General features: G+C 42.2%; 5 protein-coding genes across 6 annotated transcripts; 2 read left to right on the top strand and 3 right to left on the bottom strand.

The window, feature by feature from the left end:
* Positions 1-212: 212 nt before the first annotated feature.
* Positions 213-2,690, bottom strand: tmem82 (transmembrane protein 82). Of its 2 annotated transcripts, XM_029156783.3 has the most exons (6): positions 2,558-2,690; positions 2,384-2,453; positions 2,077-2,269; positions 1,503-1,917; positions 1,189-1,376; positions 213-803 (listed from the first exon to the last, which is right to left on the bottom strand). In XM_029156783.3, exons 1-6 carry the CDS (start codon positions 2,631-2,633, stop codon positions 726-728), a joined length of 1,020 nt encoding a protein of 339 aa, XP_029012616.1. In that variant the 5' UTR covers positions 2,634-2,690; the 3' UTR covers positions 213-725. The 2 variants fall into 2 exon arrangements, with proteins under 2 accessions (XP_029012616.1, XP_040927367.1); XM_041071433.2 differs by having other exon boundaries at positions 213-1,376.
* Positions 2,691-3,548: 858 nt separating this feature from the next.
* Positions 3,549-6,164, bottom strand: mad2l2 (mitotic arrest deficient 2 like 2). Its single transcript, XM_029156787.3, has 8 exons — positions 5,810-6,164; positions 5,603-5,721; positions 5,436-5,507; positions 5,243-5,343; positions 5,045-5,139; positions 4,341-4,414; positions 4,123-4,215; positions 3,549-4,007 (listed from the first exon to the last, which is right to left on the bottom strand). The coding sequence occupies exons 1-8, from the start codon at positions 5,847-5,849 to the stop codon at positions 3,969-3,971; spliced, it is 633 nt and encodes a 210-aa protein (XP_029012620.1). The 5' UTR covers positions 5,850-6,164; the 3' UTR covers positions 3,549-3,968.
* Position 6,165: 1 nt separating this feature from the next.
* Positions 6,166-8,803, top strand: LOC114858983 (solute carrier family 25 member 45). Its single transcript, XM_029156786.3, has 8 exons — positions 6,166-6,447; positions 6,531-6,622; positions 7,020-7,075; positions 7,170-7,213; positions 7,289-7,360; positions 7,479-7,667; positions 7,805-8,039; positions 8,176-8,803. Exons 3-8 carry the CDS (start codon positions 7,039-7,041, stop codon positions 8,454-8,456), a joined length of 858 nt encoding a protein of 285 aa, XP_029012619.1. The 5' UTR covers positions 6,166-6,447; positions 6,531-6,622; positions 7,020-7,038; the 3' UTR covers positions 8,457-8,803.
* A 16-nt stretch (positions 8,804-8,819) lies between these two features.
* Positions 8,820-14,804, bottom strand: LOC114858980 (solute carrier family 35 member E2A-like). Its single transcript, XM_029156782.3, has 8 exons — positions 14,491-14,804; positions 13,436-13,891; positions 12,857-12,992; positions 12,562-12,689; positions 12,037-12,157; positions 11,835-11,961; positions 11,570-11,715; positions 8,820-10,583 (listed from the first exon to the last, which is right to left on the bottom strand). The coding sequence occupies exons 2-8, from the start codon at positions 13,713-13,715 to the stop codon at positions 10,355-10,357; spliced, it is 1,167 nt and encodes a 388-aa protein (XP_029012615.1). The 5' UTR covers positions 13,716-13,891; positions 14,491-14,804; the 3' UTR covers positions 8,820-10,354.
* A 222-nt stretch (positions 14,805-15,026) lies between these two features.
* LOC114858982 (uncharacterized) lies at positions 15,027-20,654 on the top strand. Its single transcript, XM_029156785.3, has 9 exons — positions 15,027-15,243; positions 16,450-16,546; positions 16,835-17,009; positions 17,808-17,953; positions 18,794-18,970; positions 19,155-19,271; positions 19,395-19,481; positions 19,732-19,879; positions 20,141-20,654. Exons 1-9 carry the CDS (start codon positions 15,230-15,232, stop codon positions 20,158-20,160), a joined length of 981 nt encoding a protein of 326 aa, XP_029012618.1. The 5' UTR covers positions 15,027-15,229; the 3' UTR covers positions 20,161-20,654.
* The last annotated feature ends 70 nt before the right edge of the window (positions 20,655-20,724 follow it).

Genomic DNA, 20,724 nt, shown 5'->3' on the forward strand with positions numbered 1-20,724 from the left:
AGGTGCGGGTTTAAAATGCGGCGAACGAAGGTTTGCGGCCAATGCAAGACGCGCAAGAGGAGGGTTCACCCTCGCCAGACGTGCCACACGCCTTGTGGTCCGTGCTGTAGATGGTGTGTGTTCATTTTGTGAACTAGTTGCGCGTCACGAAGTTTAACGGACATTTGTTTTTATTGAATACATTTTGGGAAATCTAAAGGTGAAAACGAGCATTGTTTTATTGGAAGTAAACGGTAGGCGAGTAAAATGCATAGTTAGGTTGTGGCTGTTTTTCCCCATCAAACACATACATTATGTTATGCGAATCCGCTAAATGCACAGGTAGGTGTTATTGTAACAGCAGCGGTTTAAACGTCGCCTATTTTACCTTTTTGTGGCGTGAAAATGTCGCAACCGCCCTCAGGCTCCCCGCCCCCACAAAGAAAATGTGGCACAATGAATCTCCCCCGGACTAATCGTCAAAACCGTCCTGCGATTATTGCAATAGATCATCTAAGAGGCCACAGAGACATCCTGGGTTTGTTTCAAAGCACGTGGAGCGTTTCTGCTTTGTAATTACACCTAATATCAAGGACCGACTCTTCAGGCCACACGTTAGTTTGGAAATTTTAATGAAAAAATAATCCATTCTACAGGTACAAAAACTCCTGAAGGCTGACGTTGCCCTGATGGGACTAAGACTAAATACCCACATTAAAAAGAAGCAATCCAATATCTTTAAACCTCTATCTTTGCTTCTTCTGCTGAGTTTGCGTTCTTTGGTGGTGTTCTCTTTCAGCATAGTCTGTGTAATCCTCTTCATCCTTTATGCACACAACAAATATGACAGATGAAATAGCTGCATACAAATACAAAAACAAACACTTGACAACATCTACCCATTATCTCTCAGCTGTATTTGTCTTCTACACAACAGAAAGGCATAAACAACTATTTAAATTTGAACCTTTTGATGCTTTCATCTGGCTTTTTAAGTTAAAGGGAAAGTAGGCTTCGTATTCCAACTCATGGGATGCCTGACCTGAATCTGTCTTAGGGGTCTGAAACCTTCTCTACCTGGAATACAAGTTCGAGAAGCTCAGCCTCATCTTGGGACCCAGTCTAATGAACGCATTGATATTCTGCCCTAGTTTTATGGTCTCGATGGACAGAAATCGCTCTCGGCCCTGCACATTGCTTCGCACTGACCTGTGAGGATGCTGCGCCCACAAGATCCCAGTTGGGGATTAGACAGCTGGCCTCGCCGAGGAAACACATTAGGATGTGGAGCACATCAGCCCAGTGTCCGACGGTCAGCATCAGGACCAACAACCCCCCCAGGCGCACCACCACTGTGTTCAGGATGACCTGGCTGCTGGGCTGACTGTGCTGCTCCTCTGCAGAACCAAGAAAAGCAACGGACATATAAAATTAATCAGATTTCTAGAAATCTGTCTATGATTAAGCTTGGGCATCGGTTCTGATGAACATTTCACCATGACGTCTGACAATCACGCGCTCACCCTGCATGTACACGACCAACAGGGTGTAGCAGATAGTCAGCGGCGTCCAAAACCTGAGGGCCTCAGTGGCGGAGAGGAACTGCTGATTAATGATGGATATGGCGGAAAATACAGCCACAGAGAAGGTAACGATCAAAACCCTGCACAGCAGGGGCAGCAGGAGGCGGCCTGATGTGAGCAGGCCGATGCAAATGCCACAGTAACGCTGGGAGCTGTGGAGTTTATAGAGAACGGTGACGTGGTGCAGCAGCCGTGTGGCCTGGCTCGCCAGGGACCAGCTGAGCATCGCTGCCAGCAGTAGACACAGCCAGCGCTGGGGCGCCCCCTCGTGCAGGAAGTACAAACTGCAGCTGAGAGCACAGCCCAGGGAGAACTGGCTTTGAACCAGCAGCTGCTGCAGACATTTGCTGGACTCCTGGTGGGAACAAAGGAAACAAATCTGATGGATGAATCAAAAGACAGAATCAGCTGTTTGCTGAAGATAACGTGACATGAAAAAGATCTAGCTCTGCACATCTCAGCATTATAAGCAAATCAGACAAAATATAATTGTATGACATGACTGATTTCTTACTGGTCTAGCTGTAACCCATGCAGACACGGTCCGAAGACAAAATTCTAATACCACCAGGGAGGCCACACGGGAGCCCACAACAGCCAGTGTAGCAGTCACCAAGACAAACTGGAGCTTTGCACCAAGTCCAGCTTTATGTCTGTGGTGATGACTCCTCTGAGCTGTTGTGTCTTTATCTGTTTTATCACTCCAGCTGTAGAAGGCGTGGGCAGACATTTAAAAAATAAAATCCATCAGTGAACCAGAACTGGAATAACAATAGCTCATTTCCTTATTAAATCATGCAAAGTCAGATTAGCTTTCTCACCTCTCCTCTAAAAGCAGATACACCCTCATCAAGGAGGTTAACACCGAAATGCCGCATGCACACACCAGACCTGCAGGTCACGGAAAACCAACTGTGCAACGCGCCATGGAAACAATGCAGCAGCTGCTTGTAGCAATGTTGACATTAGAGAAAATGAATGGATGAGGAGCTCACCTTGAAGCAAACTATTCAGCGGATTCCTCTCTAGAGTCAGCCAGCCTGGCAGAAAGGAAGTCAGAAGAAACGACATAATAAAAGAGAGCGTCGTTCTTACACTCAAAGATGACCAGTTTAGTACGAATGCACAGGTCACCACAACTTAAACAGTTACACATTCAGGAGCCGTATAATGTGGTTAATGCAGATCCAGTTGTAACAAGGCGTCCGTCTGTTTATTTCCGCCTCAACTTTGAGCTTTGCCCACAGAGAAGCCTGTTCTGTGTCCAGTGCCAAAGTTCATCTAAGCGTCAATGGAGCAGAGGCCCTCAACAGTGTGAGTCATAACAAGATAATAGGGGTTACTGAACTACAGGAAGCCTATGTTAAATTATCTAAAAACCCAGATCAATACCATCAAGTGAAGCTTTACAATATGAACAGCACCCTGTATTCTTACCATTAGATACATCTGCCTTTAGTTTTAATGACATTCATAAACATAACACAATGTGTCTTGGAGTTTTGGCATAAGAATAAAAGAAGATAAAATGTTAACACACAACTCTAGAAATGCAAGACAACAAAAAAAACCTGCAAAAGATTTTTGTTTGAGACTGAGGGGTCTTGTAAGTTTAGTATCTGTCCAGGAGCGGGCAGCAGTGCACAACAGTCAGGGTAATAAATCTCTCCTAGTTACTGCAGGTAATCAAAAATCAATACAACTAAAATGGAAGGAGAGGTTAAAACGTGCAGGTTCCCAGTGAGGTCTCCCTGGAATCAGCTTCCACTCTTTTCCCTTACTGCTGCTAACAGGATGTCACTTGAAGCAAAACAAAATCCAATGTCAGACACAAAAACATGTCACCGTCAGCCCTTCAGGTGATAATGACAGAAGGAAGATACAGCAGCATCTTATAGCCTGTACTGAAAGTGAAAGGATGCAGGCACTTTATTACCTACAGATGAGTTAAATCAGGGCTATTCTAAATAAGCACAGAGTTCTAGGTTTGAAGCTTAAAAATACTTTTATTACAATTTAACAACATATTCAATCAGGCTTATCTGAAGTAAAAACTGAATAGTCCTGATGCTACCGTGAAAAGAAACTAATTTTACTAGTACGTTTTACTTTCCATGGTCTGTGTTCAAACTATGCATTAAAAATAATATATGACAACAATCCAATCATGTTAGTTCATATTGGCATGGGATGTGTATCAGTCAGAGGCCTGGAGCAGTGTGGATATTTCTTATGTCAGCCAAAATAACAGTTCATCCATGTTTAAATCAAAAGACAGTATCTGTCATGATTAATCCATGCAGACATTCATCTTTCACACTGTTCCAGCTCTGAGAGACTTTAATGTACATCCTCATTATTCAGTGTAGAGTGACGGGTGCCACAGCACCCCTGGTTTCTGACGACCTATGATTTCTGTGCTCTCTCTTCGACATACAACTGCATCTGTAAAAGAAAAACAGCTGTAAAACACGGAGGAAGACCAGGGGACTGAATTTTGATACTTGTGTTGTTGTCCTTGAATAAATAAATAGTGCAATGGAGGGTTGTTTCCACTCACTTTCACTATGTCAGACGTCATGGTCTTCAGTGGTATAAGTCTAGGCTCCTGCATGTGAACCTCCTGCTCATCAGCAACAATCCATGGGAAATCCTGAAGATGGAAATGCACATATGCCGCGCCTGCCTTTAATTATTCTGTATTTCTACATATTTAAAACTCATTACAATGCTTCCAAGAATGATCCCATATATAAGTTGAGGTTTTCACAATCTCACCTTTATGACTTGAACCTTTTCCATGTTGCGTGTAGCAGCATCTCTGGTATGTACTAGTACTGTAAATGAACATCCTGTGACAAAAAACAAGTCACACAATTACATCTACTAACTGATTTTATCTATTTCCAGCTGCTTATAATGAGTGGATTATATCCCTAAGAACAAAGGCACTACTGTTAGAGACTTATCTGTCTTTTAGGTGCCATTTTTTTATATCTTGCATGGTTGTTGTTAAACAGGACTCTGATGTACCCACATTTAGCCTATCGCTCCCAAAGATCTTGTCAAAGACATGTTTAGTACCCAGAAGACTTATAATAGCATCAATTAGTAAATTATACTTAGTTAATACATCTACCATTCCTGCTATGACATGGAACATGATACTTTTGCTTGGAACAAAAAATAACATAGTACTCTGATGCTGACAAGACTCAAATTTCAGATTAGCAAAATTTGTTTAGTAAGCAATACCACATGTTCAAACATTCAGAAAAACAAGAAAAATGGATGTATTGATCCAATTCTGAAGAGCCACAAAAAACTCACTTGAATGTGGAAATGTGAAAAACAAAAATCGGCTTGTTTCATTTTTGTTTCAAGTTGATGAAAAAGTAATACATTCATGCATGCAATAAAAAATGTAAGAACTTTTCTTAATATTTAATTACAAATCGCAAAATGTAAAAAAAGAACAATACCTGGCGGGTTATTAATTAAAACAGCATCACACACACTGATCTTCAGGAGAAACGCTCTTAGCAGCTGCTCCACATGTGATAGTAACGTGTCAGAGCTGTAGTGCCAAAACCACAGTTGATGAACACAATCAAGCTTGTTCAATTTAAAGCACTACATGTATGAGGAGAATATACTGTGTAATAATTTATATTAATTACCTGATAGATAAAAGTGGAGGTTGGGAAATTTCAAACACAAATCGTTCTACTGGTCGGTGTTCTTTGTCCGTGATGACCACTACTACCTTCTCTGCATCATTCTACAAAAAAACAGGCTTTAGTAAAGTTAACAAGTAGATGAGAAATTAAATTAATTACAGTCTATTACCAAGGTGGCTTAAGGAAATGTTACCTTCTCAATAAGTGGCTTCACACAATGCAGTGTATCTTGGATGTACTGATTCAACTCTGGGTGACACGACATCTGTAAAAAACAGGGCAGACTCTTATTAAAGAGAAGACGCAAACATGTACCTTAATACAAAGTGAGCTCACTGAATAACTACAGATGTTTTATACCTGCACTGGCACATTGTATTTCTTTCTCTTCTGAAATATTCCAGAGGGATAAACTTCACGGACATACAAGATGAGATGAATGGCGACCTCCAGGAACTCACACAGGATGTCAGCAACCACTAGAAAAGATATACACGCGCAGATAAAGAACCTCATCCACACGTTGAAACGTTATTTAACCATGTCGTGTTCAGTTGGTTGTCTTACCTTGTCCAAAATTGAGGTCTTGCCTTGTTATCGTTGTCATGTTTTGCTCATTCAAACGACGTTATATCGCCTTTTTTAAAAAGCTAATTTTAAAAAGCTAAAGCCAACCAAACGCTATTTAACAAAGCTGCATCAGGCAGTCGCTGAGGCGTTTTTATTTCATCGACATTCCCTTATCTATGCCCGTCATCAAAGAAGACACTCACTTAAAATATGAAAATAAAAAATACGGAATCGTAATTTTTATCAAGTTTTACGTATAAACAATCCACGAAACGTCCTCCTTGGTACCTTATTTCACAGCTTCAATGCGCATGACATTGACGTCACTACTGTTTACAGGCCGCCAGCGTCCAGTAGTGATGACGTTGACAACGTTTTCGTAAATTATTCCGAATCAGAATCAGGTTTGATCGCCAAGTTCGCACATAAGCTTTATGTCTGTGGGTTCTGGTGGCCATAGCTCTGTAGCGTCTGCCAGAAGGGAGGAGTTTAAGCATGTGTGCGAGGTTTAAGCTCAATCACAATATCCCCGACACGTTTGAGAAGATTTGAACACACAACTATATATGGCTAATGCCATAAAAAGTAATTTTACATTCAACCGATCAAAAGTAAAATTTCCCCAACACAAAAAGGTTGTTAATAGTTATTAGTATTAGTAACATGTAGTTTGGTCCACGTTGCGCTTGAAAAAATGACTGAACACTATTCCCTGCAGTTCAACGTGCAGGAGCGGATAATCATTCATCCGAGAAGCGAGGAAAGCGACTGATAACGATTTCATGATGGTGAGGTGATTTCTGCTAGAAGGTAAGCCGGATGCAGAGTGAGCTCAAATCAGTTTGTCGTGATACAATTGCAACAGTGTATCATCAGTGATACAGTACCATCAAAGCGAGGATCGGCGGAGCTAAAACATCCTTGATTTGTGTAAAAGTCCAATGCAAGGCTGAGGAAAATCAGCAGTCACACGATGTCAAGCCCTCTTTACAACATGCTTAGTAACAGCGTAGTGTTAGCAGCAGTGCAAAACGTTGTACGCGAGTTAGAAGTTGTATTTAAAGTTAGTAAAAGTAAAGTTTAGAAGCATGTTTACGTGTTTGTTGATTTTAAACTTTAGACTTTGAGTCATATTTTAACCCTCTGTTTCCTTTACAGCGGCTGTAAAATGTCCCTTCTTCAATTATTAACTTTTAATTATTTTCAGGTTGTTGGTTGAAAAAGACATGCCTTTTTTGGAATTCATAGCTGGGAGCATCTCAGGTAAAAACTATCCATTTAATCTCATTATAATATATATGCAATGTCATTTATAGCGTAATAACATGGCTTTGGTGCTTAATATTGTATATTGTAGGAGCCGTGGGGCTGACAGTGGGGCATCCATTAGACACAGTGAAGGTTGCACAAAACATTATATCATACACAAACATCTTTATTCATCTACTAGCTTTGTCTCATGACTTTTATTTGTAGGTGCGTCTGCAGGCCCAGTCTGTGTATAAAGGAATATTTCACTGTGTGGCTAAAACATACACACATGAAGGGGTAGGCATCACTTCCTCCTGTTTCACTGCATGTTAAGTGCAGTTCCAAGCTGCACCATCAAACACCCAACAGAAGGAAACGATGCATGTGCACTTATCTGCTTGTGATGTCACATCAGCTCCGTGGATTCTTCAAGGGCATGGCGTTTCCCGTGTTGACCAATGGCCTCATCAATTCCATTGTCTTTGGCTCTTATGGTAATGCCCTGGATTTTCTCACCCAGTCTCAACGCAGTGATCGCATTGAAGGGAAAGCAGCATCAGCTGCACATGTCTTCACAGCCGGTTGCTTTTCAGGTCTGGTGCAGGTGAGAAACCTTCAAAAGACTACATGGGCAAAGTATGGGTAAAGTTATATCTTTCTGACGACCATATATAAACTGTATAAATGACACCAATGAGGACAATTTACGTAGGTTCACCCTTTAATATGATCTTCTTTCAGGTGTGTTGTTGTGCACCCATTGACCTAGTGAAGGTGCGTCTCCAGGGGCAGACAACCTCTGACAGATACCGTGGACCCATTCATTGTGTCACTGTCATCCTGAGGGAGGAGGGACCCAGAGGTCTGTTCAGAGGAGGACTGGCCCTTGTCCTGAGGGACGTGCCCTGTTATGGACTCTACTTTTTGCCTTATGAAGTCACGCGGAAGGCTCTGACAGAGAGCGGTAAACAGCCAGGTTAGTGCAGGTGCAGCAGGTCTCTCATGTAACTCATGTAACCAGTGTAGACTTTAAGGTAAGGATGCTCATTCATTTCCAGTATAATCCTCATTATCATTAAATTAGTTAAATCCCTACACTTTTATGTTTTCAGGTACGTTTGCAATATTAATGGCAGGTGGGATCGCAGGCGTGGTGACCTGGGCCTTCGCCACGCCCATGGACGTGGTGAAAGCCCGGCTGCAGATGTCGGGGGCCGGCGGGCGGGTGTACAGGGGGGTCCTCCACTGCATGCGCGTGAGCATCAGGGAGGAGGGAGTGCGGGTGTTCTTCAAAGGCCTCCTGCTGAACAGCCTGAGGGCCTTCCCCGTCAACGCCGTCACCTTCCTCAGCTACGAGAGTCTGATGAAGGCGCTCTGTCCACTAGCGACATGACATCTCTGTTTGTTTTGTTTATGACACGTTTCTTTTTTGTGGGTGTGGAAGAGGTCAATTATCACCTGACTAGAATGTCAGAGAATTCTTGCAACATCTCCTGTGACCTGTACTTTCATATCATGGTTACGCTGCTCATGTTTACTGGAAACTGAATCCACTTCACTTGAATTACATTGTTGGGACAGATTCTTTATATGAAATGATTTTAGCTGGAAGTTCAATGATATTAGTAAAAACTACAACTTACAACTCCTAAGTGTTACTACTGTGTGTTATTTCATATCTTTAGTAACAACAACCTTGGTTGACATGCTCCTTCAACAATAAGCAATTTCCCCACTGTTTCACAACATTTGAAAATTGGTGAAGAAAACATCTTTTTTTTATTAACAGCATCCAATAACACAATTAGATCCTCACTAAGGAGTTACATCAATTATGACCACCACATCTCACATATGAACAGGCCCATACACTACATGCTCTTTTCAGTCTCATTCTATTTGTGAACCTTTGATGATACAAATACACACAAAGACAGTTTCCCCAAGAAGCAGCACTTAAGATTTAATGAGAGAGACTAGTGTTTAAAGAAATAGCAGAGCCCACTTTTGTTTTTAAAAGCACTTGACAAAGAAAGACATTTTCAAATGGTAATGCAAAATAACACACAACATAAACTATATGTTCAAGTCTGATAACACTTTTGGTTCCATTCAAACAAGTTGCCTGAGTGTGTGTGTAAGACACAACAAAAAAATAAAGGTACTTGTTGAGGCACAAAAGAAAAGCTGGGAAAAAAAGGACACAGGTGTGAGACCAACAGTGGCCAACACATTTTTGACTTAACGGACACACAGAGCACTTTGTTCTGTTTCAAAAAAAAAAAAAGTGCAAATGCCAGACACAAATATGAGCATAGGAGGAAATAAAGGCAGGAATTGAAAGTTGGAATTTGTTCATCCGGTTCATCTTCTTCCTGACACGCACATATGCTGTTGGAAAGATTTCATTTGCAAACAAATGCAAATTAGCCAATTTCTATACATCACCAAAACCAAAATCAACAGCAGCTGAATGAGCCCTCTTTGCACAAACAGGACAGTGGGTTGAGGTAAACCAGGAACTGGATTGTAAACAGATATATTTTTACAAGAACTGTTCTGTTTTAGGTTTACAGTTCACCATGTGATGGTGTGAGTTTAGTGTCGTTTGTTGTCTGACTGTTGGACATAACTGAACCAGTGGAGAAGCAGAACTCAGGTCATAAGCAGGTTTGGTGATCCATCCGTTCGCCACCCAGCAGCATGCACAGTAGGTGGGTCAGATACAAGTTCATGGTCAATAATGAGCATTCCTAGAATGCAGTATGTGCCTTTTAAATGTTCCACACATTCTTTACAAGTGTGTTAAATGGCCAGCCCACCTCCGGGTGGACCAGCCTCCAAACTCCACTTTGGCCCAGTACACATCATTACTTAAGTGCAACTAAGACAAAATTTACGTCCCATAATGCAAAACAGGCTCCATCGTCGCAAATTAAACTTTTACAGCTACAACGTTCTGCACATATTGACAATAACGTACATGGAGCAGACGCTGTATCACATCAGTGAGCTGAAGGCCTGAGATCCCCTCGCACAGACCACCACAGGATGTCGTTTCGTTAGGGACAGAAACATACTTACACATTGTTCCACAGGTTTAATGATGGCTCTGTCAACAAGCCCTGACCTTCACCAAGCCAGTCACCAAAGGTCTTCCTGACAGTGGCACTGAACAGAAAACATGAATGACTCCTTCAAGTGCAGAGAGCAAAGTAAGCAGCCACTTCATGAGGACAGCCACAGGTGCAGTAAGCCAACAGCTCCGTCTTAGTCATAACTGTGCTGTTCTCAGTGAGAATGGGAAGCTTGGAAGTCCAGGCCGTGTCGTAGCGCCTTGTGGTTCTGCTCCGCGGCCATGGCCTGTAAGGTCTTCCTCTGTATCTGCCTGGCTTTGTTGTAGAGGAACACGCCGATGAACACGAGGACGGTGCCGGTGGCACTGAGAACGGTGATCTGGTTACTGAACACGATGACACTCAGCCACACCGACAGGGCGTGCTTCACAGTACTGGCAACACTGAGAAAGAGAGGGGAGTCATGACTACATTAGCACAGAAATCCTTGCTACATTTCACATCTCATGTTTACAGGTTCCTCTTAAACAGCCAATGATGTGGCTGCTACTTGAATTCTAAAGCATGCAGCCAGAAAGTGAGTAAACATTAGAAAAGTGACATCTGACACTGTGCAAACTAACATACAGTAACACTGTCTGATACATTATAAGAGGTACAGCTTTAGAACAGGGTAAAGTAAAGGATTCCTCATACTTTGTAATATATGTCTTGCGTATGAAGACGCCAGATCACAATAACCTGGTAAAAAGGTCACAGGGAGCGTAGGTGTCAACGGTGAACGATCTGCTCAGGACGTGTCGGCGCACGTTAACCCGAGTCTAAGTCTGTGTTTAGGGTTGACTGAGTTTTGATAAGGTGCCTCACGGCTTCAGATGTTGAAGCCACAGCTTTAGATGTTGAAGGCTCGGATTCATGATGTTGCAACAATTTGTGTTGCCTGTATATACTTTCACATGTGCAATGGTTTTGCTTGATCAACAAAACAGTGTGTCAAGTCATGAGTCAACTCATAACATTTCAAGGTGGTTACTGTGATTTATCCGCAAACCACAGCCCAACAGAGCACGTTAAAAATACACTCAATCTGTAACCGACGTCTGACAAGAATCTAACTTAGTGAGACATAAGCAGACATAAACAATTAAACTGCACTGCTGATACAGGTAGAACAGGAATTCACAGCAATATTTTAATTAATGTAATTATAAGCCCTGTTCTGCCTTAAGAGAAATTAACTGAATTTGAACAATGAATTGACTGCTGAAGATTTTGTGGAGGCTGAAGGTTGCTATTTAGCAAACATTTTCCAGGTCACTGATAAATCTTATCAAGAATTCTGAGATACAGGAAATAAACGCAGGCCACACTTTAGTGATTAGGCAGGTGTGCAAGCAAAACCTGTGTTAAAGAATGATTGGTCTCCTACCTGAAGGTAACAGGGGAAATCCGCCCCATGAGAGCATAGGCAGTGACACTCTGCAGGTGGAACAGGGCCCCATCAAAAAGCAGCAACAGGATAATGTCTTGGCTGAAAATGAAGCTACGGCCACTTTTCCCAATTACTGGAATGTCCTAGAAACCCAGAGACAGAACACATGCAGCCACCTGATCATTCATACTTACATGACTACCTCACAGACATCGCCCATGTCATACTGCTTCCTCAAAGCCCAACATACTTGTTTACCTACCAAGAGGAAGACCCAGGCAGGCACAAGCATGATAACTGCTGCTGCACTCGTGTAGAACTGCAGCTCTGGAGGGCTGAACTTGTAAGTGTCTCCACTGAGCAGTTTCTTGGAGAAAACATTCTGCAAACTGAGGCAACGAATAAGTCACAAGGTTTAGATAACAAGCAATGCTATGAAAGCTGTGTGTTGAGAGCTGCAGTACCAGTCCATAATGTTGGTGGAGAGAGCAGCGGAGAAGCCGAGCGTGTTGAAACTGATCTCTGTGACTGTGCAAAGGGCCAGGCCCGCCATGACTGGGAACAGGGACAGGTTCACCCACACCCCTGCATAAGCAAACAGCACATACCATGAAGTGCCACAATACATTCATTATCACAAAAGCCATTTGACCGTAGAAACAGAAGGGTGGTGAAATAAAAGCTGTAAGACATAAGTTCATAATAGAAAGGCCCTCGCCCATGTTTTACACAGTGAAAGTGACTGGGTATATATGGTTTATTAGATAAACTCCTGCTCTTGTTTGCTTAGAATGATAAATTTTAACAGCCCTGCTTTAAGAGATTCATTAAATTTGCCTGGATGCGACAAGCTGTGATTTGTGTGTCAAGTAACGCAACTTAAAGTGGTATAATATAATATAAAACTGATGTCAACGTCTCCTCTAAATGGACCAGTGTTTGACTTCAGTGTCTCCTACCCCCCAACATGAACATCACTGTGCGTTTACCTGTGTACTCCCCGAGTATCAGTCTAGACATGATCACAGTAAAAATGGGCGCCGAACTCTTCACCGTCTCTGCAAATGACACAGCCACATTCTTCAGGCTCACCAAGCCCAGGACCACGGTGGTGAACCTGACACAGATGACGGACATATAGAGAAGTTACATATGCATGTCTGCAAGTCATTAAGCTACGTGATCACAGCACAAAAACACTACTACAGTGCTCAGTAGTTAGTATGTTTCCATGTGTGCTTTTAAGCATAATAAGTTGTTATCAGTCGAACAGAAGGAACACACCTCATGAGTCCAACAAACAACATGATCATTACAAAGTTTGGAGGGTACTCGGTTCTGGATTTGTGCTGGTAAAGGCAACAAGGGATAAACATTTTTAGACAGCCAATGACTGTGGTAGACAACATCTGAACAGCACCTGGGGAGCAAACAAAAGTAGAGCTTGATTAAAGACCTAGAGCAGTGGAGATCAGGTTCTGTAAGTTTTGCACAGAACCATTTATTTACAATGAGCTTAGGTAAAGAGCGGCTCACAGTGACACAGAAATAAATAGTATGCACACACTGTAACCGCATCTCTTTGAGGGGCAACTTACTCCTACAGTACTTAAATGACACTATCATCCATATATCTATGAAAAGGTTATAAAAACAAACACGGTGAAAACATTATGACAGCTCGTTTTTCTTGATTTTCAGAGTTTGGTATGCGGTAGGAAGCGTTGGATCTTAAGTGTGCCTGATTACCTTCAGACTGCGACTGTCATTGCCAACAAACAAGCACAACCAGCTACACGTTATTTAACCCTAACCTACTTTTTCAGTAGTCAAAGCGCAATAACATAGCTTCATTATTCTTACCCAGCATGCTGGGCTCCCCCTCCAGCAGCGTCAGAATGTACTTGTTGAGGAAGAGGGTGCAGAAGCTGAAGAAGAACCAGAGGCCTAGGTAGGTCAGGGATCTCACATTCCACACCCCAGATTCCGCCTCGATCACTGTGGTTTCCGTTACTGTGATCTTGAGCACCTGCTCCCCCGGTAGGCTCTCACTGCGGGCCAGCACCACGCGCTCTTGCCGGTTGCTGAACGGTGACAGAAGGCACCACAGGGTGTGCTTGGGGGTCTGCCTGCCACCTGGCATCGCGGCTGCTGCCCGGGGGCCTCCAGGGGCCGCACAGGTGGGTGATAGGAGGAGGATGGAGGAGTTGACAAGAGTTTGCCTGGTTAGTCCATCTTCTTATTGGTCCAGTATTTAGCCAGAGTCTTCTCCTTGTAGTGATTGATGGGAATGCTTAAAATGTTAAAGTACTGCTGTTCCTAAAAAGGATGGGAAAAAAGAGGAATAAATACATCTGCAATCATTTGGCTCTCATTGTAGAATGCAAACTAGATATTTTTTCCATCAGTCCATTGTGCTTTATATGCAGTTCACACAATTACATGTTTTTCTGGTTATTGTAATTTGATCCTTTATTTATCTTGACAGGAAAAAAAACTGCATGTGTGTAATTTAGTCAAGTTGTGTCCAAGGTGTCTGTCTACATTTCATATGATCTGTCTGCCGCTGTCACTGCTGTGAGAACCCGCAGTTTGCTTAAAGTATATTTACTGGGCGTATGCTCCATATTCCACTTCAGACAGATGAGAAGATATGTTTGTTCTAAAAGTCGTGTATACTTTGATGAACCTGCTGTGTTACTGTACAGACCTGCAGATGTAGCAGTTCTACACTAACAACGAAAGCGAGCGGCTACACGTAGAGGACGGAAAATCAGATGAATGTGGCCACAAATAAAAGCGGCGTTGAAGGAAGTAATGCATTACACTTTACCGCACTTTAAGCGCAGCGCAGCGCTACAGGCGCAAGTAGACGTGACAAGACTGTCACCTCAACAAGCGATCCTGAAGTCTCTTACCTGCGTTTGATTGTGGCCGCTTCACTTGGAGCTCAAGCGCAAAACCCGCGACGGCAGCAGGAAGTTCAATGTTCAACTAGCCGCTATTTGTTGGCGGCAACACGGGCTTCGAATGAGCTAAACAAGCAGCGGCGCAGTCTGCCATGGTCTACAGCATGAGGGAGTGTTTGCCGAGTCAACACCCAGTCCACGCAAACATGAACGTCTCCTGGGCGAAGCGCGTGTGTGCACCTGCGGCTGAGACGTGGCCGCTAACACCGAGCGCAAAGCAACGCCAAGCTAAACCACAACAGTTTCATCTTCTTCTTGGTCGTTAAAGCGGGTGGTAATCGACGCCGTGGTGCAACACCTACGCCCCCTGCTGGTGATTACTGGCAATACAAAATATTATACAAATTTAAAAAAATAAAGATATATAATATTAAATATTCATTAATTAAACCTCCATGCAAATGTGTAGAGGTTATCATGATGTTTTGTTTTAAGACAACGTTTTAAACCAGAAAGAATTTACTTCATTTACTCTGGAGATTAAACCGTTGTCCCGGACGGCCACTAGAGGGCAGCAGCGCAGTCGACGAGCCTACGCGCTGCAGCCGCAGCAGAAGAAGAAGCGCTGGTTCCTGTTTGTGTTGCGAAATGTGAAAGTGAAGTTTGTCAGGAGGAGCCCCGCTCGCAGGAACGCACCAGAGGGTAGCGGGGATGTAAACTCCGGCCCCTCTGCTGTGTCCTCAAGGAAATGGACGAAATAAGGTTGGCAGCTTAATTTGTACTATGTAGACTTTGTAGACTTTGTCGACTGCTATTTCTTTTATTGCGTAGTGGGATGAAGATGCTGCATGTCATTGGCACAACATCTTCTCAACCAACACAGGATCAAGCAACAGGTTTTTCCAATGGAATGCAGACTGTCCAAGTGCTGAATATTATATAGTGTGAACATGTGTTTGACTTCCTTTTTTAAAAAAAATCACATTGTGGCTGTCGATGACTAATCCTGGCGTGGCTGCTTTAAGATCAGAAGGAAAACCGCCACGAACATTAAACTAAAGAGCGAAATGCATAAAAATACCTTTTCAAATACACGTGACACCCATTTGAGTAGTGATCACCAGATTAACCCCCAGTTTTTGAGCAGGATTAATTAATGTTAATGTAAATTAACATTAATAAGTTAATGTAAATTGATGGTTACAAATTAATGTAACCATCAAGTAACAGCCAGTGTGTTACTGGATTCTATTAAACAGTGCCGATCTTTAACATGTTTGTACTTGTCTGTTTGTGCAGCGATGACTTATGAAAGACTAAAAGTATGAAAAGGATGTACAGATTCAATGCAGAGCAGCATCTGGGTGGACCAGAGTCATTGTGGGAATAAGCTCAGTGGACAGAAAAAGACATTGAAGATCTTTGCCAAATAAAAAAAAACAGTCATCGATTGATAGAATGTCTTTGTCAAGGGCATGAGATGGTCCAGTGATCCAGTGACTAGAGCCATGCTGCTCTGAGTAGAGTATGAATCACAATATAACCCTGAACCCTCGCACTCAGTATTTCCAATGACTTGGGAACACCTTGACAGAATATAAGTACTTGTTCGTTGGGCACACGCTTTTATCCAAATTGATTTATAGCACCATACGAATACAAAATACACAGTGTAATGAAAAGAAACGCTTGAGTTTGGTAAGTCGGGTACTTTCCATAGTTACCAAGTGGGAATTATTACCAAGTAGTAATTCTGCATAGTTGTATTATATTTTGTAAGGCCTTGTCTTGAAATTGTGTTTGTATCATAGGAATAAATGTAAAGGGATGAAAGAGCTGTGAATATGTAGAAGGATTTCCGTATATGTACACCAGAGCTACATCATTTAGAAAAAAGGAAGAAAGAAAAGAAGAAGTATTTATTAAATTACCGCAGCTCTCAGTTCCCGATACTGTGTTGCTCCACAGACCTTTGTTGGGCAACCAGCCACTGGAGGGCCCAGACCCTCTGCCACTAAACCTGAGGCCCAGGCACCAGGAACTGATTCCGACACCATGTGGACCTGTGAGCTTCTCTGTCCTTTGTCTCAGTATTGTTGCAACTGTGTGACCATTGAAATCAAATAAATAGTTACTACTAGTAACTAGTCAATACTAGTTAGATCTAAAGTTGAGCCTTATTTCCACGTAGCAATGACTTAAATTGAAACTAATTATGTGGGTGCGACAAACGAAAGAGGACCATAGATATAATATTTGAAATAACTAAATGGAACAATGTGTAAATACAGTCACAACATAGTTTTTTAACTTGCTTAGTCTGATTCTTATTGTTGTCTCCACCATCTTGCAGATAAAATCCTGGTCAGAGCTTTCGCGTCTGCTGAAGCTCTATTTCTGCTTAGCCATAGCGTCTCTGCTGGTTTTGCTGGGCCTCACCCTGACCAGCATTTACAAGCAGCGCATGGGCACAGGGGTGACTGATGAGGACAACTTCACCGTATCGCTGATCCAGATGGTGGGAATACGTGAGTACCATGGCTTCAGCAGCAGGGAAGGCATTTACTATCAGGAAGTCCATGTTACGCCACACCTGCTTTACCAGTAAATGAAAACAATTCCTGGCGCAGGTAAAATGAGGAAAACTAGGCAGGAGATGAATACTTTGCTAAGCCTTGATTAGAAAGACATTATAAATTATTTGTTAAATTTATTTACATTTTTTTGTAAAGTCATTATTTTATCATTCCATATTCTGCATTTGATTTTTAAACGTATTTGTATCATCATCATATCTCATCAATCTCTTCTTTGGTGGTGCTGTCTCTGTAGTACAAGGAGAGAGACACGCAACTGGACAGAAAACAAAAGTGAAAGGTCTGATTAAAGTGCTCAACAAGGCTCCACTTGTTTTAACGACTTAAAACCAGCTCTAACATGAATCAGATGTTCCAAACTCGTTCCAATCCTGGCTTTGGTTAGAATGGACGTTTCAGCCATACAGCAGCAGAGAATTCTTCCTATAAACATGACTGTGCTTGTCAAGGACACGCAAACATCAAGTCCCGTTTCATAAACCTAGTATCACCTTTAGTGATCGGTATGTTGACCTGCTGTATATGGGTTTAAACTTCCCTTTATATGTTATGGCTAAATCCAGATCACTGAACAGCAACAAAGAAAACTTGAATGAATGTCCCAAAATGCACTCAGATGTTGGCATGCTATGCATTCAATGATTCACAGGAGACCACTCTGGACCATAATAACTACATCCTTTCTTGACTGTGTAATAAACCAGAAGCTCCTCATTCTGTCTTCTACAGTGTTCTGTGTGTACTACATAATTCGGGGTGTGCTGCAGGAGAACAGACAGGAGCTGGTGGCCTTCGTGCTCAGTGTGCTAGTTCTCATGATTCGATCGGTTGTCAACTTCTCTGTGCTGGGAACGGAGGGCAAGCAGAAGCTGCTGGTAAGTGTTCAAATTAGTTTGACAAAAGTCTTTAAAATAATAATTATCAGAAAAGCTTGTTTCATTTTCTTGCATCTTGATTGATTTGATACAGTAGCTTTACTGTACGACCGGTCGAGGCAGATATCTGCCCACAGATGCTCTTAGCTTTATTATTATTATTATTATTATTATTATTATTATTATTATTATTATTATTATTATTATTAATAATAATAATAATAATAATAATAATAATAATAATAATAATAATAATAATAATAATAATAATAATAATATTTAGTTATTCTAGTTTAAAATAGTTGTGACCACATATTAGCGTTACTTCCTCAGGTCACCACTTGATGTCAGTGTTGTCAAAGTGTCTTTGGATTAAAGATCATATTGAAAACTAACCTCCAGCTAATCCGTCCATCTCAGCCTGTAGACTGGGGCATTTAGTACGTGTCTACTGATTTTTATCACCTCATCAATAGAGATGAGTGATTAGCAAAAGCTGTGGGAGACCGGTTTTGGTGTTCACCTTTAGACACACAGGCCACCCCTCTGTAAACCGATAAGGATCTTAGCTGAGACACTGCACTCAGACTTGGTGTCTGCGTTAATATCAGGTTCAGAAAATATCACATGTAAACGTGACAAGGACAAATATGCCAAAGTAACCTTAAACCTCAACATTAGCTCAGGGCTTGGTGTCAAGCATGGGTTAGACTCCGGGCAGATACTAATCTGTTACCTGGCCGTAACATCACCCACGAGTATCTTCTGCCTGTTTGTGGATTGCGCGCTAAGATTCATTTTCAGCTGTGCGTTACCGGCTCTGCTTTGCTCGTTTTGCAGGCTCGATTCGTGTGCATCATGTGTTTGGGTGTGTTGCACATCTGCTGCACCTTCCTGCTCATGCAGAGGCCAAACATGATGGCGTTCCGCGTCGGGGGGGCCCTGCAGAGTCTCCAAGGGCAGTACTTCTTGCTTAACCTGTGCTTCTCCATGGTGACCTTTGACCTGCAGGCTCAGGTACATGAGCTCAGTTTTTTTGAGGCTGTGACTAGAAACAGTGAAAACAGTGATGGCAATTCAAGAGAGCAAGTTTGTCTGGTTCAGCTTTCCATTAATTTCAGGTCTGTCAATGTTATTGTTCGTTTACTGTGGCTCAGGTTTAGAGGAAATAAAACTAAAACTGGCTTTGCATGTCTTTCAGCTGAGTCTCTGTATCCTAATCACAACCTCGGACTCGGCCATGTCGGATCTGAACCGGATCATCCTGGGTGTTGGTGTGTTCTGGGCCTGCCTGACTGCCGCTGTAGGCACCGTTGCAGTAAGTGTGGGTCCTCACACTGAGACTTAAACCTGTTAGTAGCACATTTCTGGGTTCTAAACAGTTAGCAGAACATATTTATATAATTCAAAAGCAGATATGTTTGCAACCACCTGTTTTCAGGTTCTGAAAGAGGCCAAGGTGTTGGTTTGGATCTTCATGGTGCAGAACCTTCCTCAAGTAGCCTTCTTTGTTTATGTGGTGTATATGGTAGGTCAGCTTTCAATTGTGTCAGTATATGGAGAGAACTGACTTCAACACAAACTTTGGGAATCACAGCAAAAATAAAATTGATGTAGGCCTCAGTCAAAGTAAACTAAATTACAATAATGCTAGAAGTGTGTATTTTTCTAAAACGTTCTAATACGGATGCATGCATTTTGACAAAACCCAACTTGTTAACATATATGTCTCTTTAATGTTTTAAACACTGCATTGAGATGCACTGCTTTAATTACAGACGGCAGAGAAATGGTCTCAAGACAATATATACACCCAGGAGGCAGCGGCCGTCACCGGAGCCGTGATTTCTCTTTTAATTAAAGTGGTTCTGTTCTGGGGCCTGATCAAACTGGTGCAGAGCTTCGGCCAAGGCCTGAGGGAGAGAAGTGAGTGAGCCGTCTTATGTCGCTGCTTCCATTCTTCTGTGTCAGGCCTTTACTCTGAGCACAAGGCCACCAAACGCTGGAACAAGGAGCTGTTTAACTAACCGTTGCCTGTTAGCACATTTCTAAATATCCTCATCTACTTCCCCTTCGTGTGTCGTCTCAAACATTTCCCCTGTGCCGATTAACCGAGCGTGCCGACCTTGAGTATGTTTATGTGAACTAGAAAACCAAAATGTTGCCATTATTTTTTTTTTTTTGCAGTGCTTGAACCCAGCAAGTGATAAAACCACCAGCGGTAAAAGACCAAGGACAAAACAGCTGCACACCAAGACGCTTTCTCTCTCTGCTGTTGAACTCAGAGCTTCGATTCATTCCTGTCATACCACTGAAAGAACCAGCCAGCTTGGTTTTTAACATATGCTGCTCTTGGAGATTTGATTTGAACTACTTTGTTTTGTCTGTATCTACAGGACAGAAAAGCCAAGTCCCCTGAAAATGCATTCGCAGATTTTCGTATGAATTCGAATGACATGCCTTAGTAGCTTCATGTTTAATTGTCTTTTTCCACTGGCTCTGTGTTGGTAGCAAACATTTCAGTTAGTGGCAACGTCCTGCACTGTAACAGCATAAGACATACACTAACATCAGTCTAAGCTCATCTGTGGAGTATAGATGATGCAACACTCCAATGTTTTTTAGTAAAAGTTTTTAAAAGTGTTTTATCAAACTTCAAGTGTTTTTCATGCAAAGTTCCTAATAAAAGGTTCAAATGAAACTTTCTGGTTTGTTGCAAAAGTATGTATAACAGTGATCTCGTGTATGCAGAGTTACTGTACACCCAGGTA

The sequence above is a fragment of the Betta splendens genome, chromosome 7 (assembly GCF_900634795.4).
Source record: "Betta splendens chromosome 7, fBetSpl5.4, whole genome shotgun sequence".
NCBI lineage: Eukaryota > Metazoa > Chordata > Actinopteri > Anabantiformes > Osphronemidae > Betta > Betta splendens.